This window comes from Natrix helvetica (assembly GCF_964273705.1).
Source record: "Natrix helvetica genome assembly, chromosome: 3".
In the NCBI taxonomy this organism is placed as follows: Eukaryota; Metazoa; Chordata; class Lepidosauria; order Squamata; family Natricidae; genus Natrix; species Natrix helvetica.
The window spans coordinates 1,794,905-1,822,800 of NC_138549.1; the positions used below are offsets into that span (position 1 = coordinate 1,794,905).

General features: G+C 43.6%; 1 protein-coding gene across 4 annotated transcripts; it reads right to left on the reverse strand.

Annotated features, from left to right (window-relative positions):
* Window positions 1-6,534: 6,534 nt before the first annotated feature.
* SLC25A30 (solute carrier family 25 member 30) lies at window positions 6,535-27,895 on the reverse strand. 4 transcript variants are annotated; one of them, XM_081947933.1, is made up of 10 exons: window positions 27,714-27,895; window positions 23,725-23,809; window positions 22,128-22,275; window positions 18,717-18,811; window positions 17,610-17,695; window positions 13,515-13,610; window positions 11,453-11,577; window positions 10,510-10,648; window positions 8,755-8,835; window positions 6,535-7,070 (listed from the first exon to the last, which is right to left on the reverse strand). In XM_081947933.1, the coding sequence occupies exons 2-10, from the start codon at window positions 23,786-23,788 to the stop codon at window positions 7,029-7,031; spliced, it is 876 nt and encodes a 291-aa protein (XP_081804059.1). In that variant the 5' UTR covers window positions 23,789-23,809; window positions 27,714-27,895; the 3' UTR covers window positions 6,535-7,028. The 4 variants fall into 4 exon arrangements, with proteins under 4 accessions (XP_081804059.1, XP_081804056.1, XP_081804057.1 ...); XM_081947930.1 differs by lacking the exon at window positions 27,714-27,895 and adding an exon at window positions 27,309-27,625; XM_081947931.1 differs by lacking the exon at window positions 27,714-27,895 and adding an exon at window positions 27,309-27,619 and having other exon boundaries at window positions 11,453-11,573; window positions 13,511-13,610.
* Window position 27,896: the final 1 nt, after the last annotated feature.

Genomic DNA, 27,896 nt, shown 5'->3' on the forward strand with positions numbered 1-27,896 from the left:
TTTTCATACATATTTTAACACAACAAATACAATTTCTACTTGTCGTACATTGCTTCATTAGACTTATTAACACCGCTGTTATCCTCCTTTATATATTTATCTCTGTATTATCCAGTTCCAGTTTTACAAGCCTCAAAATGTTCCGTTCTGACTCCTTTTCCTCATTTCCAACCATTGATACATTTTGTTCCAAATTTCATAATATTCTGTCTCGTCTCTATTTTTGATTTCTAGTGTCCATTTGTTTTAGTTTTTTTTTTAATTGCACTTGTAAACTTTATCTCTAACCTGGACATTATACAGGTAGCCCACAACTTAGAGGCCACCATGGACCCCAGGATTTGTGTTGCTAAGTGGGGAATGGGTTCAATGAGTTTTGCCCCATTTTATGACCTTCCTTGCCTCTGTTGTTAAGTGAATCCCTGCAGTTGTTCGGTTAGTGACACAGGTGTGTTGCAGAAAATGACAGTCTTTAGACTTCTCAGGATGCAGGGGGAGTTTATTTGGTAGCCAGTTTCAGAAGATTAGCCCATGGCTAACATTGCAAATTCTGAACAATCTTCATTATCGAAGCATGTATTCTTATACATTCTCAAAGACACCATAACACGGAAACCCTTAACTCTTTTCTTATTGGTTACCTTGAGAAAAAAGCCTTATAAGGAGATGGGGGTCTTACTTCTCCTTTTGTTACAGGTATGGACTACATGCCATTAACGAACTTTATTGAACCTTGTGGTTTGGACTTTTGACATAGGGACGTTGGCTAGAACATCTTGTGGTTAGAGGCTGATGACATTTCCTTGTCCCTTTAAGCAAGCTTCAAACTGTCCCTTTTATGCCACGTCTTCAATCTTATATTTTAATCAATATTTTATTCTACTTGTCTGGTTTCCCCCATTGACTTTGCTGGTCAGGTGGTCACAGAAGGGGATCACGTGACTCCAGGACACTGCGACCGTCATACAGTTGAGTCAGTTTGTCATGTAAATCACATAACTATGGAGATGCTGCAACCATCGTAGGTGTGAAAAACGGTCACTTTTTCCAGCGCTGTTATAACTTACTAAATGAACTATAAATCGGGGACCATCTGACTTTTTTTTTTAAAAAAAGTTTTTTTTTATTCTTCATACATACATTCACAAATATACATTATCATAGTTATTATTAAAATTATGTGAATATCTTTTAACATTTATAACAATTATTTTCTCTATCTAAAGATTTAAATATATATTCTCTACCTGCCATCATCCCATACATCCATCTTGTTTTACCACCTTACTCTTCCTTCCCTCTCCTTTTCTCCTTCCCTCCCTTCTTCTTTCCTCCTTTCCTTTTTCTTCTTCCCCTTCGTCTCCCCCACTCCTACTGTTACTTCCCCTCCATGTCTTCCTCTCCTTTCCCCTTTCTTCTTTCCCTCTCCTTTCCTCTCTATTTTAACAACTCAAATAAGAGTTCCTGTCTTTTAATTATAATCTTTATCCCCCTCTAGTGTTGCATCCAGTTACTTTTCCCCCCCAGAAGTCAAAACAAAAAACCATTTTCCCCTGTGGGAAGCATTCATTCCATTAATTTAAAAAACCTATTTCCAATCAAATCTGGGACCCACAGTCCATTTACAAGTTTTCAGACATAACATTCCCCATCCGCTTTCCATGGGCTTCCATAAGCATTGCGATTTTCTTATGTGCCTTTTTCCTGGAATTTCTCCTCTTTGTTTTCAAATGCCTTTTGGAATTCAAAACAAATTGCTTTTATTTTATCTTTTCTTCTTTTGAAATAAAGTTTGGGGTTGTATTCCCCCCCCCCCCCAGCTTCTTCGGGGAACGAGGGGAGTTTGCCAATCTCCCAAAAGGAAAAAGAAGGGCTGAATCCAGTTTAAAGCCGGCAAGAAGGCAGCTGTGTTGGAAATGGTTTTAATTTTTTCCATTTTTATATTTTTATTGCTAGAAAGGCAAATGTGTTTCTCTCATGTTTTTAGGTTTGGGGGTGTAGGAAGTTAAAACCCACCCCTCTCCTAGAAAAATGAAATATTCTGGGAAATATTGAAAAAACATATTATATTTTCCCTGGATAAGAAATGGAGAAACATGTTTTTAGGTAGGAAACAGACTCACTCTTAATAACCCCCACCTTTGTCAATGGGCCATTAAAAAGCCTGATCTATTCTACTCTACAAAGCAAAGGTAGGATTAGCCATCTACAGAAACTCACCACATGGCATCTGGGAACTCAACCAAGCTGGGACTCAAAAGACACACAATGATAGGGTTCTAAATACCATGCAGAATTAAATCATTGTCCAAGGCAAAACCATCTTTAAAAGTCCAATTTATTCTACAGGCATGTTAGCACCTCTATGGAATTCCAACTCTGATTTACATCCTGTGGGTTCACCCAGTTGAAAGTTCATGATCTATCCCCACACCCACAAATCCATCACATGTTCCAATCATCATCTTCCACGCTGGCATGTACACCCATCTTCTTCCGGCCAGGTGTCAAGGTGCGGAGACAAAAGACGACCTTGAGCTTCTAAGAAAATCCATAACAATACATTCCACAATCCTACTCCTTTCTATTCCCCCCTCCCAACTACTTCACTATTGAAACAGCATAGAAAATTATAAGAAAGTGTGGCAGGCCAAAGATCCTAAAAAGAATATAACTACAGGCCTGACACACAAAACCTATAAAGTTAGCTAAGAACCCCCCCACCCCCCCCGGGAGTCTGATAATCAATCAGAATATATTTCTTACACAGGAACAGGAAACAGAGAGGTATGCGATCAAACAGAGAGTATAAAAATACCCAAGAACTCTCAGCAAGCCCTTCCCCCCCCCTCTTTTTCTTCTTCACCCAACATCTGGAATCCTCTGATCATCCCCCTTTTCTGTTTAGGACCTCAAACCATGTGATCCTATCCACCATTAAACCATCTTTCCAAGCAGACTCCATGTTTCCAATGTCTTTTTCCCCAGCTGGAACTGAACCCAGGATGTTTCTTCGAATAGGGGCTAGATGCCAGCTGTGGAGCCCAGAAAGACAGCATGGCTGGCTGGAGAATTCTGGGAGTTGAAATCACATCTCTTAAATTTACCAAAGTTGTCTTAAAGAGTTCTAGGTGGTACAAATGAGCTCACCCACCATTTTAAATCACACAACCATCCTTAGAGGAAGGGATTGCCCCAAGGTCACCCCCAAAAATGCCTCCAAACAACTGGAGACTCCCGAAGCAAGAAATGCAGGTGTTGGTTTTCATGCTTCACTAAAATGACGCGTGGAGAGACCAGTTCAGATGGATAGGATCCAGATAACTAACAATCTGGTCTCTCCACACATCACCCTTAATGAAGCATGCAAACCAGCATCTGCATTTCCTGCATCGGATGAGGAGAGCACATCTTTCTGCCCAGCCCACTCTTTACAGGGGCATCATTGAGAGCATTTTAACAAACCGCATCCCTGTTTGGTTTGGTGGCAGGAGTGCCTCAGCTAGAAAGTCCCTACAGGAAGTGGTGAGGACAGTGGAGATTATAAGAAGCTCGTTTCCTGTTATTCAGGATACTGCTTATAAGCACTATGAGTCTAGAGCTCAAAGCATTGTTAGAGACCCCACACACCCACTTCACGGTCTGTTTCTGTTGCTCCCCTCTGGGAGGAGGTTTCAAAGTATTTCTAGCAGGACTACCAGATTCTGTAACAGCTTTGTTCCCTAGGCCATCCATCCATCTGGTAAATTTGCAAGATTTGCTTTTCTCACCATGTACATTTGTACATCCAAGCTAGACTGTGTTGTTTCTCTGTGTCATATATGTGGGCACATGCATACTTTTGTATTTATTTATTTTGTCATGTTTATGTAGTGTATATTGGAGGTGGTGACCCTTTGAGAGCTGCTATGCAATGAAAATTCATTTTAATGTATGCCGATTAGTGTACAGTCAGTAACAATAAAATTAGTCTAAGTCTAAGTCTAATCACTACACCAAATGTTACATTGCAAAAAAAGATATATTCTATAATTTATTCCAAGAATTGCTAGTAATATTTTTGGTCTGGTTGCATATGCAAAAATATGTCTCAGGAGATGATTCTGACACACAACACTAAGTAAAACAAAATAAGGAGGTTTATTCTTGCAAATAAAGACACAACCAAGTCAAAACTTCTCCCTGGTAGGAAGGCATTAACAAACGTGGCAACAATTTCACTATTGTGTGTGATCTTAAAAAACAAATATTTACACGATTTTTCTTCTTACTGAAACAAAAGTCTGAACATTCAAAAGAATGACAGCATATTAACAGTGCAGGATGTGCACAAATAAATACCACCACCACAACAGCCATTAACAGTCTGGCAAATAAACATTTAAAAGGGGCATTGACAGAATAGTCATTAACAACTTTGAAGAAAAAGAATGTTGGCATTGAACCAACTGCTTTCGTTTTAATGCGCCATTCTAAGAATTCAATGGAGCAGCAAGAGAAGGAATTAACATTTATTTAAGCAAGAATGTGGTTTAAAACACAGCCCCTTACAGGGACAAATCTCTCCAAAGTAATTCAGGCAAACGTTTCCGAACAGCTAACTTGCCCTGTTTATGAAACCAAATATCTTAGATCGCTGGGTCATTCTTTCGTAATCACTAGAGTTTAATCTTTTTGGCCTGTATTTCCAGAAGAGGTCTCCATGCCTCACTTTCTACTATGTTTTGGATCTTAGAGCTTCTTGGTTTTTTGATGGATGTGTGGCAAGTTTTGTATGAAAGACGTTGCCAAAGACACAATGCTCTCTGAAGCTGCTGCTGGAATGTTGATCCAAGGATAAACTACCATGTGAAACTCACGCAATCCCTTGGACATTTACTGCGAGGGTTTTAAGTACGGTCAAACATTCATTCAGTCCAATGCACTAAACCTTGGCTGTCCAACCTTGGCAACTTTAAGACCTGTGGATTTCAACTCCCAGAATTCCCCAGCCAGCTGTGCTGGCTGGGGAATTCTGGGAGTTGAAGTCCACAGGTCTTAAAGTTGCCAAGGTTGGATACCCCTCCAGTAAATCATTCCTTGTGATCTGGGTGGAAAAGTAGAGCCGAACCTACTACACACACCACGGGGGGGAAACAGATATTTTTGTGAAAAATACAGATTACATTTTGGCATGGAAGTACCAAGCTGGCATCAAGGAAGTTTGCTAGGGAAGGAGAGCCAAGTAACATATTTGACTTCTACAATACATCTACTGTATATCTTACCACTAATAAAAATGTGAAAATTTTTCTTTGCTGGTAAAACAAAAATGAAGTACAGGTCCATCTGCAACTCCATTCTTTGTGCCCTTGAAGATGGAATATAAATTCGATATAGATTTGTTAGTAATACAGCTAGCTCTTGTTTTCTAATTTTTTTAAAAAAAAAACTGTTCTAGTTTTGGCTCAATATATACTGCTGAACAATTGACAAAAAACATTTTAACCACGTAAAATCTGAATCTTAGAATTCAAAATCCATGGACCATCATCATGGAGTAAACTTCTCCTTGTTTTGCAATTCAAACAAAAATATTGTACCCGTTTGCACACATACTCCTAATAAAGTGATAAAAATCTGTCATTTTAACTTTTAAAACCCTATAATGAAAGACACTTTTGTAAATATGTATATATGTGCCTTGTGCACCTTCAACATTGCATAGAAAACCAACATGGCTTAAACTGTGTGTTGCAGGCATTTACAAATTATTTCAGCCACTTCCATATAAATACTTAAAGCTTTGTTTCTATGATTTACAAAATATTGTTAAATTCATATTCTACAAAGATACTCTCATAATCTAAAAACGTAATGTAACAAACACATTATTAACCTCATACGATCCTATGTGAAAATCACTTTTATGCAGAACTGAAAACGTACATAAAATTCCTATTTGGTTGGTACAATTCCGTGTATCCATGTGGTGAAATCAAGATGGGCAGAAGCTTTCCTCAAATGGTGGTCCCATGTAGGCCCACACCTGTGGCAATTTTAATTCTAAATATTTTGGGAGAGAAAGACTTGGATACAAGGCGGCAGCAGTCTTTGGGAAGTGAAGACTTTGTGGTTTCTTCTTAACAACCACTAACAATTGTCTGTGCTTAAGGTGTTATTGGATTCTCTGGACACAATCCAAGGAAATGGAAGAAAAATCAGGTCTCTTCAGGCAGGCATACAAGGTACCTTTCATAACTTGGCCTATATGAGTCGGCCTTCATAATCTCAACATCCCTTGTACTGATTAATATTATTATTGTCCCAAACATTGAGAAGGACAGCGATTAAATACTTTCTCAGAAAGCACCATGAAGCAATGTTTATGAAAAGAGTTCATCTGTTGCCCACAATGGAGTCTTTTTAAAATAAAAACATTTGAGATTAGGTCTACTCACATCGTCAGATAGGGGCAAAATATTTTAAGACACTGCTGAAACCAGACAGTAATGAATTTAATTTAGCATTAATGTAATGCTATTTTTTTTAAAAAAAGAAGAAATGCCTCTGAGGTGTTTCAAGAGGAAAAAAGATGTTCAACGTTGTTTTACAAATAATGCTTTGTTCATTATTTATGCAACGCTATTCCATACAATAGGATGCTTCGTAAAATATGCTTTAGTCACAGCCTGGCCTTTGCTATAAAACACAGATTCTTGAGGTTGTGCACACATGAATATTATTGGCTGTTGGAAAGAGCTTGTTTTTAAATGAATGAAGGCTGAAAGAAACCCTGCACCTAATTATTAAATTCACTCGCTCCCATTCAGACGTGTCGGCAGTGAAATGTTCGTAATATTTATGAAAGATGACATTGCGAGCCAGTGCTGTTCCAGTCTCAAGTTCTGCTCTGTAATGCTTGAGAGCTTCAACGTTCTTTGCGACAACCATTTAATTTCACCAATTCTGCAAGTTTGGATACCTGAAAGAACACTTGAGGACTAAGATCAGCAACAGAAGACATGGCCTCTTCAATTTCCAGGCTGTCAGAAATCCAATTTCTTCAGCTGTTCATAAGTCAAAAAGAACTAATGCTTGTTAAGGGAAAAAAGGGAAAGTGTTGAATCTTATTACTAAATAAAAAAGAGCCTGTAATTGCATTTAGTTGCTTTTCCTCCAATTTTTTCCCAGCAAATCAACTCACTCTTCTTCCAAGTGTCTCGGCCAGGTAGCTTTGTTGAGTCTATTTTACTTCCTTTTTATGAAAGTAATTGCATTTTACAGTTCCCTTTCTCCTGTTTTCTTTTTAAATCTGTTCATTTGTCTTTGAAGTGCCTTGGTAGAGCTTCCTTTTTATAAAAGTAATTGCATTATACATTTTTTTAAAATCCCATTCAGACTTTTATGACTGGAGATTAATAGAATACTAAAATATTTGCTTGCTATAAGATATATATATGCAAAAATTTTGAATCTGGATCTTTGGTCTGCATTTTAAAAGCCTCTAATTTATCCTCTACTGGTGGTAACATTTTAAACTGTATAATTATTGTCTTCCTAGTATATCTATTCAGTAAGCTTCTTCGCCTGCTATTATTCTATGTAATATTTTAATATGCTTTTAAATGTGTTTTTATTTGGCTTAACTCCTGAGACAACCCCTAAGGTAATCAAGAGTAGAATAGAGGGGGGAGGGGACAAAATGAAGAACTAAACTATATCCAAAGACTTTTATGTTCTTGTGACAAGACAGAAAATGTGTGTGAGTCACGAGATCTCAAAATGTATAATTCTAAAGTCAATCATTCATTCGAGTTAATTCAGAATAAGGAAGTGAGGGCAACCTGTCTTAAAAAGTGTAAGATACATCACACTTCTTACAAAGAATATTTTCTCCTATGACAAACAGCAAGTGCAACAAAGTATTTTTAATCTTTCCACCAAACAGCAAAAATGTTAAATTAGCACGAAAAAAAATAACTTTGTAAATAAAGATGTGTATACACTTGCTATTATGGTCTCGCTGTTACCAGGGGAGAAAATGAATGAATGAGGAAATGAAAATCCAGAAAGCTCCCATAGGATTATGCATCAGTGCAAGATATTGTTGACTAAAAGACGGCTATTTTGAATTGTAAAAACCCTGCAATAAGCTGCAAACTGGCAGGAAGATTTTAAGTCGGAGAAAGCAAAATCATACTTTGCTTGGCAAAACTGGATATTAACTTTTTGTTTTAGAGAATTTCATATTTTATGTAAACATCTGAAAATATAGAGCTAGTTAAGCCACCAGGCCAGAAAGCAGGAGACAATGAGTTCTAGTTCTACCTTAGCCATGAAAGCTAACGGGATGACTTTGAGCCAATCACCAGGAGACAGAGAGTTCTAGTCCCACCTTAGCTATGAAAGTCAGTTGGGTGACTCTGGGCCAATCACCAGGAGAAGGTGAGTTCTAATCCCACTTTAGCTATGAAAGTCAGTTGGGTGACTTTGGGATAATGACCAGGAGAAGGTGAGTTCTAATCCCACCTTAGCCACGAAAGCTAACTGGGTGTCTCTGGGCCAATCACCAGGAGACAGAGAGTTCTAGTCCCATCTTAGCCATGAAAGCTAACTGGATGACCTTGGACCTGTCATTTTCTCTCAGCTCAACCCACCTCTGTTGTGGGAAAAAGAGACTGAGGAAAGTTTCTTCACTGCCTTATTTGTAAAAACAATAAAGGCGGGATATAAATAAAAATAAATAAAATAAAATGTATGGAAAAAGGATACAATTATATTCCAAGGCCCAAGCCTTAACCAGTTGGGCCAGAATCCTTTGTACAAGGCAAAAAAACCTTCGTTCTTCCAGGTCTATGAGAAATAAGAAAAATAAAATCCCTGAATATTCCGTCATCCACGCTCAATAGAGGAGACGCCGTCTCTGCAAACGGAAGCAGAGATCCCACTCGATCCCGTAACCCAGATGAAGGACAAATGAAGACTAGATGGTGGACCTTGTCACTAATGGTCCTTTCAAAACCATCTAGCCAGAACATCTACAAGCTGGCTCCACCAGAAGGTTCTCCTGCTTAAAAATTCCCCCAAACTTAACTCCTAGGAAAGAACTACTGTACTTTTTGGAGTATAAGACGCACCCTTTCCCCCCCCAAAAAGAGGGTGAAAATCTGGGTGTGTCTTACACACTGAATAAAGCACTTTTTGGCCTACCAAAACCCTGCCCCCTGTGCAAAAATGGATGTGCAGAGGGTTTGGGAGGCTTGCAAAGTGTTCCTGGGGTCTGGGGAGGGCAAAAATGAGCAAAACCGGGCTGTTTTTGCCCTCCCCCAGCCCCCAGGAGCACCCTACAAGTCTCCCAAAGCTCTGCATACCCCCCTCCTTTTTTTTTCTTCAAAAAACGAGGTGTGCAGAGTGCAAAACCTTTTTTTAAAATTTACCTCTTCAAAATCATGGTTTATCTTATACTCCGGTGCGTCTCATAGTCCGAAAAATACGGTAGTCTGAAGTCAAGGATTATCTGCAGTTTCAGCCTCTTTATGCACAAGGAAAGGAACCTCATCCCCATAGACTTCAATCCTTAGGAGCTGAAACCAACGTCTGAAGAGGTTTCTTACAATGGAGAACTGGATTTTGATTCAAAATAAAAGCAGCAATCTTCCTCTTCCCTTAACTGCACCAAGAATGGCAGCAAAGAGAGTCTAAAGGTCAGTTTATAATAACGAACAAGCAGATGTTCTGGACCACGTCTTTCCATGGTTGGGACGTGTGATGGTTGGACCAAACCATGATTTCAGTCACAGTCCAACCCCACAGCCCTTATTCTGCAATACCGGACCCTGAAAATTGTCTTCAGGGAAATGTCTTTTATCTAACGACTTTCTTGGCCCTGAAGGAAATTGCTCTGACCGAGGCTTCTCCAAATCACGAAGCAGACTCCTTGTCCCAACAAAACCCCCTTTTTATGAAGCTCATGTGACTTCCTCTCATTCACATCCAGCAAAGTCCCGGCAAACGGTCCTTCAAGGGGGAATTGACAAGCACAGACTTTATTGGGCTTGGGGAGCTGCCAGGCCGAGATCTTCCAATAGAAGAAAACACTTGGCAAGGAGCCTCTGAGAGTCAAGAACAAATCTTCACACTAATTAAGTGAACTAATGGTCTCCTGCAAACTCCACTCCCCTTTCACTCCTCTTTTATTTCCTCTGGGAGGGGCCATTCACCGTCCACCTGTGGCCTTACTCCCAAGTCGACCCCTGTTCTTTAGCTGTTTCCTTCATCTGGCAACTCTGTGCATGCGCACACTGGGAACAGGCTCCAGCTGTCCTTCTGCCCCACTGATGTCTGACTCCAAAGGCAGCTGATAACTGTCAGATGGCCCTGGCCCCCTCTCTGCCTCCGATGCAGAGCCCTCGTCAGAGCCTTCCCCAGACTCCAGGACAGGCCCAGGTTCCTCCCCAACCTCCTCACTGTCCAAATCTGCTGCCAGATCCGCTGGCCACTGGGGGGCCAAAACAGAAGTCCACTGACCTGAAGCAAGCAGTCTAGAGTCCCCTTGTAGCCGTGCTGGGGCCCCGTCCGTAAGGTTCTCTGATTCATCATCCGCGTCCTCACCACGTCGATGGGATTGGATGCCAGAGCTCCCGCCAAGCCGCAGCTGAAACTTGCTCTGAGAGAAAGAGGGGGAGGGGGGATTTGGAGGGTTACCCAAACCACCTTCTCGGTGAACGAGACAACACAAAGGGAAGGGGGACGGTTTGGTTGTTTCCAAAGGATGCCATAGGATGGCATTTCCCAAGCTTGATGACTTTGACAAGGAGGAAGAGGAGGAGGAAGAGGAGGAAGAGGAGGAGAAGGGGGGGAAAGAGAAGAAGGAGGATGGGAAGAGGGAAGGAAAAAGAAAGGGGAAGAGGAAGAAGAGGAAGCGGAGCAAGGAGAGGGTTCGGCAGGTTGGGGAGGGGGGAGAAGGCGAAGGCAAGAAGATGGAGATGGAGAAGAGGAGGGGGAGGGAGGGAAAGGGAGGAAAGAAGAGAGAGAGAGAGAGAGAGAGAGAGAAAGGGAGGAAGAATAGAATAGAATTGTATGATTCGACACACAAGGAATTTGTCTCTGTTGCATAAATTCTCAGTGTTCATTCAACAATAGTGATAGATCATTATCATAGTCACTGTAAAAAAAGAAGCAGGGGAGGAGGAGGAGGAGGAGAAGGAAAAAGAGGAAGAGGAAGAAGAAGAAGACGGAGAGAAGGGGGGAGGAGGAGGAAGAAGAAGAGGAGGAGGAGGAGGAGGAAGAGGGAGGAGGGGGAGGAGAAGGAGGAGGAGAGAGGACAACCCCAATATGGCCAGCTGAGGAGTTCTGGGAGTTGAACTCTACACATCAAATGTCTCAACATCTCCCTCCTGCCGAAAGTCCCACAGATGGATCGAGTGTGGAACATCGGAAGATGGGCTTCCGTCTTTCTTTACGAACTTACAGAAAGTGAGTGTACACTGTGTCTCCCATGAACCCGCTGAGGATTATGTGCTTCTTGGTGAGATCATACATGGGCAGCTCCACACCAACAACCACAGCGGCTCTCTGAGCGGTAAGAGAGACTCCCTGTGAAAAGAAAGAAGACAACAACTGTGTGGCAAAATAAAGCAATGTCGCCTTTGACAAATAATTTACAGTTTTGTGATATTCAATTCTTTATTGAGCTTCTAGTTGATAACCCAGCATTGTCGGGTATTTATTTATAGGGGGAAAATGTCCAGACCAAACTAATTTCTAATGTTGGATTTTTCCCCTTACCAGAGGGAGTTCCCTTGTGGAGTACTGTGAAACCATTACCATTGCAATTCCACTGTGCTGCACAGTAGAAGCCATTTTATGGCAGTACAGTAGAATTCATTTTAAGGCACAACAGGCTGCATCTTAACAGAACACACACCCTGAAGGGTGTTAGGGGTGTCTTACCCCCACAATATTTGTTTCCAGAGAGTAAGTCATTTGTGTACCAAGTTTGGTTGGAATTGCTCAAGGCGTTCCAGAGTTATGCTGGAACACACACACACACACACACAAATACACACACAGAGCCATTTATATATATATATATTCTACTCCGGGATAATCCTTACAGTCACTCTGAAAATACGGGATAGAAGCTTTTATAAGTCACTCTTGAAAGAATCTGAAATTGTTTTTCTTCCCCTTCCCAAAGCAAAACCTGCCAATTGTGGGGAAGACACATACCTGAAATTCCCCATCCATCAGTCCTCCTGTTAATAATTCTCAGGATTTCTCCCACCCACTCAGTTTTCCCATTAATAATTCTTAGAAAAAAAAACTGCAAGAGTTTCTCCCAAATATTTCAGGAGCGCAGAGACGGATGCGAAGGAGGAACCAAGAGGGATTGCTCTGCCCCATCTTGCAGATGTGGGGTTTTTTCTACAATTAACAGGTCCTTCTTTGGGCTTTCTGTTGGGAGAACAAAAATAATTCGGAATTCTTTGACGATGAGCAGTTCAGCTTTGCTAACTTCAGGCCACATTGTGGATAGTAGACGGTGTGGCATAGTGGTTAGGATGCGGTATTGCAGGCTAATTCTGCTGACTGCCAGCAGTTCAATCCTGAGCGGCTCAAGATAGCCTTCTATCCTTCTGAGGTGGGTAAAATGAGGACCCAGATTGTTGGGGAAAATAGGCCAACTCTGTAAACCTCTTAGAGAGGCATGTAAAAGCACTGTGAAGCGGTATATAAGTCTAACTACTATTGTTATACTCTCCCTCTCCTCTCCTTTCTTCATGCCCTTTTCTTTCTACCTTTCTTTTCTTCTTCCCTTCCCTCTAATCTCTTCCTTCCCTTCTTTCTTAATTTTTTCTTTCTCTCCTGCTCCCTCCATCTTTCATTTCCTTCTCTTTTTTTCTCCATCTTCTTTCCTGTTTTTTCCTTCCTTCCTTCCTTCCTTCCTTCCTTCCTTCCTTCCTTCCTTCCTTCCTTTCGTTTCTTTCTTCCCCTTCTTCTCTCCCTATGTTTCATTCTTTCTCTTTTCTTTTGTAAGAACCAGGGTGGCACAGTGGTTGGAATGCGGTACTGCAGGCTACTTCTGCTAGCTGCCAGCAGTTCGATTCTCACCAGCTCCAGGTTGACTCAGCCTCCCATCCTTCTGAGGTCGGTAAAATGAGGACCTAGATTTTTTTTGCGGGGGGGGGGGGGGCAATAGGCTGACTCTGCAAACCAGTTAGAGAGGGCTGTGAAGCATCGTGAAGCGGTATATAGGTCTAAGCGCTATCGCTAAGTGCTATTTCGCAACAGCATGTGCGGACTTTCAGGGTGGAATATTCCCATAAATCCACAAATCAAGAAACATTTTTCTACATATCTATAAATGCAATCGATACAATATTATCAATTTCAACTTTAAATTCCAAGACACAGTTTGGTCCAATCGGGGAAAACCACCCACAATCCAGAAGGAGTTTCCTTTGCCTGCCCTTTGAGCTTTCTCAAGCCTCAAAGAGAAGCACATTTCTGAACTGCATTGAATAACTTGCCTTCCACAAGCCTCGAGTGCCTTCGTTCTGATAAATATTCATGAAGTTCCCAAACATGCCACCTTCGATGAGGCTACCTTGGGCTTGCATCCGGATCTAGGATTTGTCAGAGATGGGAAAGAAGTTAAAAAAAAAATTTAAAAGCACAAAGCAGAAAAAGCGTCATAGTTGAATCGTCCTGCAGTCTCCTTGCGATGAAACGAGAAGGCATCTTTTCGTATCTGTGGGGCCGTCAATCAAAACAGCTGACTGACATCCATCTGGCTCACCTGTAACTCCACACCAGGGGTGGGCAGTTTCATTTCAAAGGTCATTTTAGGTCTCTTGCCCTTTGGTGGAGGAGGAAGGGGGAAGAGAGGGAAAATGCACCCAGGAAGAGAAATAGAAAAAGGACGTAATATAGGCAGTGCTTTGCTCTCCATGCGCTTTTCAAAACCCCAGCAACAAGTATTTTCTATTATTGCAAGAACATGAGATTCTCTGCCCACTTTTGGCTATGGCTCAACTGACTCCTAGTATCACTCCTATTTAAAATGTGAGATTACAGTCCTTGGCAGAAGAAAAGTTGTCTCTTCTATATCACCGAAGCTTTTGGAAAGAACAACCGTTCTCGTTGGCCAGAAAGGAAAACACAATACAAAGAGGCTGCTGGGTATCGAAAGGATTCCAAAGGAAACGCTGAACGACATATTAAAAGGGGAAAATCCATCTCCAAAACGTTAAATGCTTAAAAATGAGCATAAATGGGAACCCAGTTTGGTCTGGCGGTTAAAACACCAGGCTAGGAACCAGGAAATGGTCAGTTCTAGTCCCGCATTAGACATGGAAGCCAACTGGGTGATTTTGGGCCAATCACCAGGAGATGGTGAGCTCTCCTCCTGCTCTCGCCACAAAACCCATTTGGGTGACTTTGGGGGAGAGAGGGAGAGAGAGGGTGGGGGAGAGGGAGAGGGAGAACATCCTACATTAAGGGGAAAAAAGATTTCTTCCAGGACTGGTACAAGGCCTCTGGTTGAAAAACAGGAAAACAAAGCTTCATAAGTAAGAAAAAGAAATAGCTTTGTAAAAACACTTTAACTATAATATTAAGCAGCAACGGGCAAAAGCTTCGATCCCAAGAAGGATAGCCTTCAAGCCGATCTCGTGAGAAGTAGCATCCTGTAGCTATGATTGAAACAAGCATTGGCTCAACCAGAGCTAAAATTCAACAACGTGTGTATGTGTGTGTGTGTGTGTGTGTGTGTGTGTAGGAAGAATAGAGAGAGTATATCTATACCTGTATCTATATCTAATCTATATCCATCTATCTCTCTATCTATCCATACATACATCCTATCTATCTCTATTCATCCATATCTCTCTCTCCCTACCTATCAATTATCTATCTATCATCTATCTATCTATCTATCTATCTATCTATCTATCTATCTATCTATCTACTTATCTATCTATCTATCTATCTATCTATCATCTATCTATCCATCTATCTATCTATCTATCTACTTATCTATCTATCTATCATCTATCTATCTATCTGTCTGTCTATCTATCTACCTACCTACCTACCTACCTACCTACCTACCTACCTACATACATACATACATACATACTTACCTACCTACCTACCTAACATCTATCTAACATCTGAAGATGGCATTTAATTTTGTTGTACAAGGTGCAATGACAATAAATTAAACTAATCTATGTATCATCTACCTAACATCTATTCATCCTTTATCTGCCTGCCTGCCTGCCTTTCCCTCCCCCCCCCCCCCCCCCCACTAACACTTCTCTCTTTCCTCCTCCGTAAGGAATGGATGGCTAGAAAAAGAGCAGATTGCTCTTAAGGTCTTGCAAAAGTCTTCCAAAACCAGCCCAAGGAAGCGTGGAATGAGGCTATTTCCCAATTCCTCCAGAATAAATAACTCCACACTCAGGCCTGCTGGGGGCCCTTTAAGAAATGCGTTGACCTCACAGCGGGAGAAGCGCATTTAATGGAGAGCCAGAGGAATGAGAGCGGAGCCGAGGTCTTAAATTAGATACGACTAACACGCTCAGCTATTTCCTTCTCATGACCTGCTGTAATAAAGATAAAGAGGGGTTTTTTCTCCTTATCATGACCCCAACCGAGTGTTCCCTTGGGGATATTTGAACGACACAAGAAAAGGAAAAAGAGAAATTGGCAGAAATTGCCTTCATGGCGTATCTGAACGGTGTAAAAAGAGAGAGAGATTTAAGTTAGCAAATGGTTGTAAGTCGAGGATTTGCTCCACAGGCAGTCCTCGACTTACGACCACCATTGAGCCCAAAATTTATGCTCCTAAGCGAGAGACGCTTGTTAAGTGAGCTTGGTCCCATTTTACAAACTTTCTTGCCACCGTTGTTAAGCAAATTGCTGCCCTTGTTAAGTGAGCAAGTGAACCTGGCTTCCCCATTGACTTTGCTTGTCAGAAGGTCGCAAAAGGGGATCGTGTGAACCCGGGATCGTCATAAATACGAGTCAGTTGCTGAGCATTTGAATTTTGTTCACATGAACATGGGATTGGTTGTAAGTGTGAAAAACGGGCATAACTTTTTTCAGTGCCGTTGTAACATTGAACGGTCACTAAAAGAACTGTCGTAAGTCGAGGACCACCTGTATATACAAAGTCCCAGCTGCTGCTCCACACTTAAAAGGACCAAGGACGGTTTTATGGGGAGATAAGAGAAAACTACAACCAGGTGGAATAATGAATATTGGGTGGGATGAGATACAGGCAGTCCCTGACTTATGACCGTTCATTTAGTGGCCGTTTGAAGTTGCAACGGCACCCAAAAAAAGTGACTTATGACCGTTTTTCACACTCAGAATCCCATGATCATCTCATCCAAATTCAGAGGCTTAGCAACTGGCATGTACTTATGACGGTTGCATTGTCCAAGGCTCTCGTCATCCCTTTTTGTGACAAGCAAAGTCAGTGGGGGAAGCCAGATTCACTTAGCAACCATGTGATTCACTTAACAACTGCGGCAAGAAAGTCCGCAAATCTCAAATAACAGATTGGATTTTAATAGGAAGCAATGTTTCCTCCTGGACTTGGAGCAGAGGCGAAGAGATCTGGCCGCATCCGTCAGCCAAAGGACGGTAGGGGTCTCCAGGCCCCCTCCTCTTATTCCTTGGGCAAAGATCAGAGGCATTTTTGGAACCTCTCGACTCTCATTCCAGAGAGGTGACTCAGAGAGTCAGAAGGGCTAATAATATTGAATTCCAGACGGCGATATTTAAAAACTGGCTTAGCGGCATTTCCCTTGTAAGGTCCTGAGAAGATCGCTAACGAGGACTTAAGGCTAATTAGTTTTCCCTTTAAATTGGGCTTTAAAGACAGACTGAAAATTTCTGTATTACGAAAACCATAACAATCTACGCCACTTATTTACCTCTATTTATATACATTATTTTTCTATAGCAACCAAGAAGCAAGGACAGATTTATTCTCCTTCTGGTTATTTAAAAAAAGAGAACCTCAAAAGTACAGGCAGTCCTTGACTTATGACAACTTTTCTTGCCACATTTGTTAAGTGAATCACTGCAGTTATTAAGTGAGTAATAACGCCTGTTAAATGAATCTGGTTTCCCCATTGACTTTGGTTGTCAGAAGGTCCCAAAAGGAATCACACGATCCCAGGATAATGCAACTGTCGTAAATATGAGTCAATGGCCAACTGTCTGAATTTTGATCACGCAGGGATGCTATGGACGGTTGTATGTGTGAAAAATGCTCATGCGTCACTTTTTCAGTGCCGCTGTAACTTTGAATGGTCACTAAATGAACCATTGTTAAGTCGAGGACTGCCTGCAATCATATTCTTTTAATGACCCCATAATCCCTTGTAGGGTGGAGTCTGGGCATCTGAATGAAGCCGAGTGTTTCATTGGCCGGATGCCTTTCCTGTCGCCAATGCGGAGTTTTGTTCAGCAGACATATTCCCATCGTGCCCAGAGAAAGAAATATTGGCCTCAGAAAATTCACAGCTGACTAGCCACATCCTGCTTTACCTGCAACATGGTTGGTCCTTTGTTGCAAAATGAAATAAAATAGAAGCCTAAGAACTTACCTTCAACACATCAGTGGGGTTAGCGATGGAAGAGGAAACGACCCCAGACAGAATCCCACACAACACATTGACAGCCAGAGTTTCGTCTGTTTCAGGGGAGGGAAAAATTCATTACACTCAGGGATTATGTTTGGGTGCCCAAACCAGTTTTGATTAGACCCTGAAGTTTTCTTGGCACTGGTTTTTTTTTTTAAAGTGTCTTAATAGAGGGATAGAATCAAGATCACGTGAAGGGTTAATACCACTTTATAAGGCCTTGGTAAGGCCACACTTGGAATATGGCATCCAGTTTTGGTTGCCAAGATGTAGAAAAGATGTGGAGACTCTAGAAAGAGTGCAGAGAAGAGCAACAAAGAGGATGAGGGGACTGGAGGCTAAAACATATGAAGAACGGTTGCAGGAACTGGGTATGTCTAGCTTAAGAAGGACTAGGGGAGACATGATAGCAGTCTTCCAATATTGGAGGGGCTGCCCCAGAGAGGAGGGGATCAAGCAATTCTCGAAGGCACCCGAGAGCAGGACAAGAAGCAATGGGTGGAAACTAATCAAGGAGAGAAGCAACCTGGAACTAAGGAGAAATTTCCTGACAGTTAGAACAATTAACCTGGATGATGGGGAATCTCCACAGACCTTTAGCTATACAATTTGGGATGGACATCCTTGGGATGGTGTGGGAGTAGGAAGGGATTTCCAGAGCAAAAAAAAATTGCAGAGTACAGGAACCATTTGCACCACTCAGGTGACCCTGAGGACAGAGATAAACCTCCAAGTGGCCTCAAGGACTCTCTAAAAGGATGCCAATGACCACCTGTCTGCAAGGAACATAAATCTTTCCATTCCCCACCATCCGGTCAGAGCTGAAAAAGCTTCTTGGATGAGAAGTGAAACATCTTCAAAAGAAAAAAGTCCAGTTGCCTCCTGAAAAAGCACCTTTGGGACCCAACCATGACCTGGAGGACGGAGAATCTCTACAGACTTCCAACTCTGTTATTCTTTTAGCTGACCCCTGCATTAAAACTCTTCCAGCTTCCTGTGTTCTCTGCTCTGATCTCTCTCTATCTTTGATCTAAGAAACGAGCTCAGATCTGGAAAAAAAAATCTACTTACCTTCTGGCCGTTCAATAAATATTCTTTTCAGGCTCTGATAAGTGCCTATTTTTATGGTCCCGTAGGAGGCCTGGCGTAGCATAGCTGGGGCAATTCTGCAAGAGGAGAACACAGGTGTAATAAAATCAGGTGCCTGGCTAACCTGCAGTCTTCTAAACACTTGTTCTGGCCTAGGCTTCCCGAGAAAGCATAAATCACAATCTTAGCCCCCAAAACCCTCTTTTATTTAGATGGCTGTGAATTATGTTCATTCACAGCCTGTAATGATTCACAAACAGTCTGTGAAGAGTCCGACAGATGCCTGCTAGAGTTGCCAAAGTCTTTCAGGGAAATGCTGATAAGCGCCCACCTTTATCTCCCTTGAAACGCTGCCAGAGACCTAATGGCCAATAAGGCCAAATGGAGCACAGAGTCAAACAGGGCTTCTCAGAGCTTGAACCGACCAGAATGAACAAAATTGCTTCCTGCAAAGGCTCACGTCCCATTTGCTCCTCTTTTATGTCTTATGGGAGGAACCAATCATCTCCAAGCCTCACTCCCAAGTCGCCCCTTTTGTCTTGTTTGTGCCTTCTGGCAGCTCTGCGCATGCGCACACTGGGAACAGGCTCCCGCTGTTCTTCTGCCTCACTGATGTCAGACTCTGGAAGCTCTGGAGGCAGTACATAACTCCCAGGTGGCTCTGGCCCCCTCTCTGCCTCCGACACAGAGCCCTCATCAGAGCCTTCCCCAGACTCCGGGACTGGCCCATGTTCCTCCCCAACCTCCTCACCTGTCCGAATCTTCTGCCAGCTTTGCAGGCTGCTGGCAAACCGTAACAACACTTAATACTCGAGGTGAGGAAGTTATGGCCCCCTCGGTGGAAGTAGAAGAGCTCAGGGGGCTCCAAAGATGGTTGACCATCAGCACAAATTAAAAGAGATTTATATTTGTTTATTTGGTACTTTTGAATGTCTCTTGGTCACCGATTGGACTACATCCTCCTGTTTTCTTGGCAAGGTTTTTCCAAAATGATGTCTCCTTCCATTCTTCTTCTTCCTAGGGCTGAGAGAGCAATTGGCCCCAAATCATCCATTTGGGTTCCATGCCTAAAGTTGTAACTCACAGTCTCCCGGTTTCTAAGCACTACCACATCAAACTGCCTCTCTTATATCTGTTATTACTGGTTGAATCAGCTATTGTTGGGAACCATTCTCAGCTAGGAATGTGGACTTCTACAAACTCCGACCCTAGTTTAACTCCCAAGGGAATTGGTGAAGAATCTATAAATGCAGAAATCACCAAAAGTTTTGTGCAAAGCAGGTGAGACAATAATGCACATTTTCCAAAAGGATTCCCCTCCCCCCCCCACACCATTTTTTTCCCCCAGAGTTAAAAGTTCCGGAGGAAAAAATAGAGAATTTTAGGAAGCACAAAACTTTTCAAGGACTGTTTAGCACGTTCATAATCAATCTTATTGGGAATGTATGCATGTGGGTGTGGGTGTCAATGCACACTATGGGAAGAAAAGATTAACACCACCACAAACTTTAAAAGCCATGCTTGCACCTAAAAAGGGACACAATTTTCTATCGAATTCATCAGTTCTTATCAAGCAATTACATGACTTTTTCCTCAATGGGAAATGCCAGGTTAATACCAATTAACCCACTAGGAAAATAAGCTAGGAATGTGACTCAGAATTAAATCCAAAATTTAGGTCTAAGATAATCTAAAACCCCAGTTTGAGAGGCCAATTTGGGCCATTGGCTAAGGCCGTGATGGCGAACCTATGGCACCCGTGCCACAAGTGGCACGCGGAGCCATTTGTCGGGGCACACGAGGTGCTGCCCTGTCAGCTGGCCAGCGCGCATGCGCACGCTGGCCATCTGAGTTCACCTTTTTAAAAGCTATTTTTCGCCTTCCCCAGGCTCCAGAGGCTTCATAGGAACCTGGGGAGGACGAAAAGAGCCTCCAGCCCCCCCCCCCTGAGGCTTCAGGGACCGTCCGGAGGCTTCCCTGAAGCCTTCAGAGCGCTTAAAACCACCCTCCGAGCAAACCGGAGTGACTTCCGGGTTGCTCGGAGAGTCGTTTTAAGCGTTCCGAAGACTTCAGGGACCGTCTGGACGGCGGAGGGAGGGGGGACTCTATAGCCTTCCTGCCATGCGTCCCGCACAGGAATCCGTCCCCTCGGGGCTTTGCGCGGGCGTCGCAAGGATTAAGCCGAAAGGGGGGGGGACGGGGAAAGCGAAGGGGGCTTTGTTGTCCTCCTTCTCCTTCTCCTTCTTTCCCCCTCCGGCTCGAACGCGGCGCCGGGGCCCGGCAGGCAGCGAACGAGTCGGAGCCTGCCGACTGGAGGAAGAGGGTGAGAGGCGGGTCCTGTGAACGGCGGCAGCAGCGGCGGCAATAGTCGCAACTCGGCGGCGGGCCGCCCCGGCTGGGAGACAAAGGAGGGGAAAGGCGGCAGGCAGCCGAGTTGCGACTATTGAGCGTGGTGCGGCGGCGCCTGGGGCCGGGATCAAGGCGGCTGCGCGGCCTGCCTGGCGTGGCGCGGCTAGAGGAGGAGGAGGAGGAGGCGAGGGCGGCGCGGCCGAGGCCTGACAGACTTCCCTTGGGCCGAGCCCGTCCTGGCGGCGGCAGCGATGTGAAGGCCGGGCCCTGGCGAGCGCGCAGAGGCTGGGCGGAGTGGCGCAAGGACGCTGGGCCTGAGGCGCCGCGCAGTGGAGGCGATCCGGGCCCGGGCGATGGAGACGCACGTCTCGTGCCTGTTCAGGGACCATCCCGAGGCTTCCCTGAAGCCTTCAGAGCGCTTAAAACGACCATCCGAGCAACCCGGAAGTCACTTCCGGGTTGCTCGGAGGGTGGTTTTAAGCGTTCCGAAGGCTTCAGGGAAGCCTCCGGACGTTCCCTGAAGCCTCCAGGGGCCGGGGGAGGCTCTTTTTGCCCTCCCCAGGCTCCTATAAAGCCTTTGGAGCCTGGGGAGGGCGAAAAAAGCATGCAAAAATGGGCACGTTGTGCGCGCATGCGCACTGGGGGGCGCGTTGCATTATGGGTGCAGCACGCCTGCACACGACCCCCCCGTGTTCCCCCCACTTGTGGCACGCGAGCCAAAAAAGGTTCGCCATCGCTAGGCTAAGGCATCAGGCTAGAAACCAGGAGATTGTGAGTTCTAGTCTGCAAAGCTAGTTGGGTGACCTTGAGCCAGTCATTTTCTCTCAGCTCTAAGAAGGAAGCAATGGCAAACCACTCCTGGGAAACCTTGCCAAGAAAACTGCAAAGATTTGTCCAGGCAGTCTCCGAGAACTGGTTACAATTAAACGGACGAAAAATAAAAATACAGCATGATGCAGACACGTTTGTCGCTCACTGTTTAACCAGAGAGCCACATCTGCACATTTCAACAATACACAAAACAGAGAGGGTTAGGAATCCTACCCAGAGTACAGAGCCTTCAATCCTTCTTCCCTGCATATTTTCACTAGCGCATGAAGCATTCCACGGTAACGGATGTCTTTATGCTTGGCATCATTTTTCTGACCTTGGACCTGCAGCCGCGTTTTTGTCAGATCGATTGGGAAAGTACCTTCATGGCCAAGAGAAAACTGGTTAGTTCATGAATTATGAATTTACAGAAGTGATGAAGCAAACTTAGTTTCTGACGTAAATTGGACAGAATTTGTCTGTTTGTCTATTGGTGTGTGGTACGTGCATATGTGCCTGTTTAAATAACCTGCGTACTCAGGATGGAGGGGGGCCTTAAATTAAAAAAAATGGCTGATTTCATTAAAATTAAAAATGTACTTTGATCAAATGTACTCTTCAAATTAGTTTATCAAACCCTTCAAATCACCTATAAAACCCTTCAAATTATCTATAATTCAAATTATCTATAAATCTGCTGTTCCGCATTCCGTTATCTGTTAGAATATCTGAGTATTGTTGTTATTGTATTTATGCCACAATTTTGTTCAAGGCACTATTAATAATGAAAGTGTAAAACATCCCCACACACAAAATAAACTATTAACAATACAATAGGGTATAAGTTCGGATAACAAATCAAATGATGTTGAAAGAAAAATAGGAGCCATAATTGCATTCCACAGGCCGGGAGCAAGCTTTAGACAATAGGAAAGTACATTCCTAGCAAGATATAATATTCTGACCACTTTTGCAAACATCTAGTTACGCTGGAGACTTAGACATTTTGTTTTTGTGCTGAAGTATTAATTTCCTGCCTTTTATGAAAAAAAAAAAACTGGATACTTCCTCGCTTTTTCCTTTCCTCAGTTTATACTGTATCAAAATTCAATCACAATGTAGATCTTCTTTGAAAGAAACTTAGTTTTAAAGAAGTTAAATTCCCTTTTTTCAGAAATATAAGTCTTCCTTTTAAAATTCCTTTTTTGAAATTCAAAATTTATAGCTGAACAGCTTCAAGCAGAATCAAATTCCCCGTGTTGAAAAGGAAGGATATTGCATTTATGAGGAAGTCCCTGCCAAAATGTAATTGAGGTCCCCTAACTATGCTTTTAAAGTAAGGTTTATCTCCAAGAAATCTTAATAACAATTAAGGCCACGTTTCATTACTTATACTTATGACGGTTGCAGTGTTCCATGCTCCTATAACCCCCTTTTGCAAAGTGGGGAAGACACAGAGACACTTAACAACTCTGCTACTAACTTAGCAACCGCCAGGATTCATTTAACAACTCTAGCAAAAAAAAAAAGGTCAGACTGTGGGGCAAAATTCACTGAACCAAGGTCTCATTTAGCCACTCAAATTTTGGGCTCAATTGTGGTCGTTAAGTCGAGGACTTTAAAAAAATGAAGAGGTTGCAAAAGCATTAAATTAGAAGATGGACCGCGGATGCCCACTTGAGTTACGACGTGGGAGAGCTTGCAAAGTTTTCAGTGCCAAGGGACGTTGGCATCCAGGGCTCAGTTCCAAGTTAATTAAACAACTGCATTGGGCGCTTTTCTAAATTAGCAGCAATCTTCCGTCTGATTATTTCAGAGTTCAAAGACGCACCACATTCTGCAGTGATCGAAGCCAAGCCTCCGTAGACAAATGGCTTCCAGTTCAAAGCCGCCATGCTCCTGAGTGCCTCTTCCCTCTGCAAGACAACACAACAACATAACACACTGTTCTTAAAAACATCTTCCTGATATGGCAGGGGTTGGTCTGTGTACAGCCCTGTAGCCCCCAGCCCTTTTGAATACCCCCAAAGTACGTCCTTGACTTATAGTAGTTTGCTGAGTGACCGCTTGAAATCACAGCAGAATAGAATGGAAGAGAGTTGGAAGGGACCTTGGAGGACATCTAGCTCAGCCCCCTGCTCAAGCAGGAGACTCTATACAAGACTGTCCAGTCTTGGCTTAAAAACCTCCAGTGATGGAGCAGCCACTACTTCTGGTGGCAAGTAGTTAATTGTCCTCACTGTTGGGAAGTTTCTCCTTAATTCCAGGTTGCTTCTCTCCTGGATTAGTTTCCATCCATTGTTTCTTGTTCTGCCTTCTGGTGCTTTGTAAAATAAGTTGACCCCCCTCTTCTTATGACATTTTTCACACATATGACCGTTGCAGCATTCCTATTGGCTGTGTGATTAATATTCAGAGGCCAGGCATTTGATTCATATTTATGACGGTTGCAGTGTCCCAGGGTCACATGATCCCCTTTTGCGTCCTTCTGACAAGCTAAGTCAACAGGGAAGCCAGATTCACTCAACAACCATGTGACAAACTTAACTGCAGTGATTCGCTTAATGACGGCAGCAAGGAAGGTCATAAAATGGGACAAAGCTCACTTAGCAATTGTCTTGCTTCACAACAGAAATGTTGGGCTCGCTCGTGAGTCGTACGTCAAGGACTGTCTGTACCCCACTGACGTTCAGCAGACAAAAAGGCCATTTTTCCATCCTTTTCCATCCAAGGGTGGAAAATTCACGGGTTAAACCTCACCAAGGCTTAACAGGTCTCTGAGGCCTCTGGAGAACTCTCCGCTTGGCTGGTGGTGCCACCTGGCAGCCTTGATTGGGCTTCAGAGCTCAGCGTGAGCAGACCAGGTTAGTAGCAGGCTTGGAGACCACTAAGGGGTCAGATAAATTGGGACGTTAAAAGGATCTCATTGAAGGGGGTAATAGCCAGCAACTTAAATAAAGAGAATAATAATAAGAGTTGGAAGGGACCTTGGGGGTCTTCTAGTCCAACCCCCTGCTCAAGCAGGAGACCCTACACCATTTCAGACAACTTCAGTACTTCTGGCAGAAAAACTTCGCACACACCATCCTGAAAGGACTTGGAAGCTCAACATGGGTAGGAGGACATTTCCCTGAACCCCGAAAACCTGAATAAAATGGGGAAGATGAAACAGAAAAACCATTTCCTCTAACAGTAACATTCCAATGCATTTTCTCTTGAACTCTTACTGCTGAGTAATTTTATTTGGGCTTTTTTTAAAAATGAGGTTGGTTATCAGTTTTTTCTTTTCTTTTTACCACCCCGCTTCTCTCTCATGCAAATGTATGATTCCTGACAATCAGAACAATTAACCAGTGGAACGACTTGCCACCAGAAATTGTGGGGGCTCTATCCCTGGAGGATTTCAAGAAGAGACTGGACAGCCATTTGTCTGAAATGGTACAGCATCTCCTGCTTGAGCAAGGGGCTGGACTAGAAGACCTCAAAGGTCCCTTCCACCTCTGTTATTCTGTATTCTCTTTTTTAAAATTGCTGTTTCTAAAAAAAAACCACTTGTCCTGGGAAACTCTTCCAGGATCACAGCCTCTCGGGGAACAACCAGCAGCCAACAATTTCGGGTTAGCTCCTTTCAAAACCAGGAGGTGAACTTTAGCCTGTCTCCTGACAGCTTTTGATCACGCAGTGCCCGCCCAGCTCCCTCTCCGAATTTTCATCCTTACCCTCATCTATTGCAGGCCCCTGTTCGTTCTAGCCCCTTTCTCAATTGCTGCAAGTTTCTCTCTCCGGCCCCCCTTCTCAAAAGTCAAGGAGAAGTAGCCCAGCCCTCAGGCGTCTGCGTTTATGACTCTGGCATCACGTGTGGTTTTTGCAACTAGCTTGTGGAGGGTTTACACCACAGTGCAAACCAAACAACCCCCCTTTTCCCCCTTCCCACCCCTGTCTGTCTTGTTTTCAAACCAGCCAGCCAATCTTCCCTCGTGCCAATGTCTTCGTCAAAAGATAGAAAAGCTTTCCCTGGGTCATTTTCAATTTTTACAGGAGGTCAGACTTGGCTCATGGTTACAGCGACCCCCACATCCTTTGTTATAAAGGACAGCCCTCTATTTAAGAAAAAGAAAAAAAACTTGTCCTTTGGATGTATTTTGTTTTTAAAAACTTATCTTTGTTCTCGATTTTGATCATTTAACTTTGATGGCACCAACGCTTAAGGCACAGTTTTTTACATTCCTTTGAAAAAATATGGAAATGGAATTAACATGGTTTAAATAAGTTTACATATACTCTTTGAGTTTAGATATTTGTATTAGGATATGCACTTCTATAGTTTTCCTTGCTTTTCCTCTTTGATTTTCTTCTTTAAGGCAAAGTTATCAATACAAGCAATTAATTAAAAAAAATCTATTTTCAGATTTGTCCTTTAATAATAAATATGCAATATGGTCACTGTACCTTCCAGAAAACATTATACAATATTATACAATTAAGCAATAAATTGTATATTATATACAATACACAATATGGTCTTTGTATCTTTAAGAAAACACCCCATTTTATGGAACATAAAATGCCTCCAGGATAACATCTATTGTCTTCAATTTATGCCTAATATTCTTTTCCAGAATATTTCATGGAGATGTCTATTTTTATCCAAGTATGCCCGTCCTCTGACAATGAGCTTAACCATATCAGTACAAGACTTAAAGGCATCAGACCTCAAACCCCCTTAGGGTTAAGCTTGGTTTAGTTCTCTAGAAGCTTAGAGTGTCAAAAGGAGCAAGCTTATTTGGTGACTTTATTGGTTCAGTCGTTGTGTAAACCTCCTTTTCTTTAAAAAAATAAACCGAATCTTCTTGGCATACCGCAAAACATATTTAAGCACCAATAAAAGGGAAACCTTGTGAAATCAAAGGGGATGGATATCCCTGACCCATCCAGTGGAGGTTTTAAGGGGCCAGGAACACAACTTACAACCCCAATGTTAAACCCAACATTTCAGTCGCTAAGCAAGATGGCTGTTAAGTGAGTTTTGCCCCATTTTATGACCTTTCTTACTTCTGACCTTAAACCAATCACCGCTGTTGTTAAATTAATCCCATGGTCGTTAGGTGAATCTTGGCTTTGGTGGCAAAAGGGGCATCATGTGAGACCTGGGATGCTGCAACCGGCATAAGTACATGCCAGTTGCCAAGCCTTTGAAGTTTGGTCACGTGACCGTGGGAATGCCACAAGGGTCATACATATGAAAAACGGTCATAAGTCTCCTTTTTTCCAGGACTGTTATAACCTCGGTCACTAACCAAATGGTTGGAAGCTGAGAACTAGCCGTCCAACAGGGTTGTGCCTCTCTGCTTCGGGGGGGGGGGGGCGGGAAGGGGCTCTGGGGCTTTCCTCGTGGCCTCCCATCCCGCTGCTCACCTTTTCCGCCAGCCCCTGCAAGAGCCAGGTGTAATTCAGCATCAGGGCTACGCAAAGGGGACTCGCGCGGCGCCTCGGCGGTCAAAGCGGGAGAGGAGCCGGCTGTTCCTCCCCGCGGCCGGTTGCCCAATGTGCCGCCCAGGCAGGGACGGAGCTCGGGCAGCCGGGAAGGGCCGGGCGTAGGAGGAGGAGGAGGAGGAGCCGGCTCGGGGCTCCGCCAGGCAGGTGGGGCCGAGAGCCAGTCGGCCGGCTGAGCTTTGCAACCGGGCGCCCGCGGGGCTTGGCTCTCCCAGGCGGAGGCTTTGCAAGAGAGGCAAGGGATTGGGAAGGCTTGCCAGGACACCCCCCCCCCCACGAGACTCCAACCCCAGACCCTCCTGCCCCCCCCTCCCCGGGCTCACTTACCGGCCAGCCTCCCGCAGAAGCGGCCCCGGGACCCCGAGCAGGCAGCGGCCAGGAGGGGAAGGCGGGCAGGGAAGGAAAGGAAGGGAGGGAGGGACGGAGGGAGGGAAGGAAGGAGCTCACAGAAGCCGGCCGGGCCTCCCCGCCTTTCGCTCGGCGCTCCTCCCCAAGGGACCCGGCGAGAGA

Coding starts and splice junctions, on each gene's coding strand:
- SLC25A30 (XM_081947930.1), bottom strand. CDS start 27,350: ATGCTGAATTACACCTGGCTCTTGCAGGGGCTGGCGGAAAAG. Junction 8,836..10,509: donor CTCTAGACTGCTTGCTTCAG/GTCAGTGGACTT, acceptor TATTTCTCATAG/ACCTGGAAGAACGAAGGTTT. Junction 7,071..8,754: donor TTGGGCCTTGGAATATAATT/GTATCCTTTTTC, acceptor AACAAGCATTAG/TTCTTTTTGACTTATGAACA.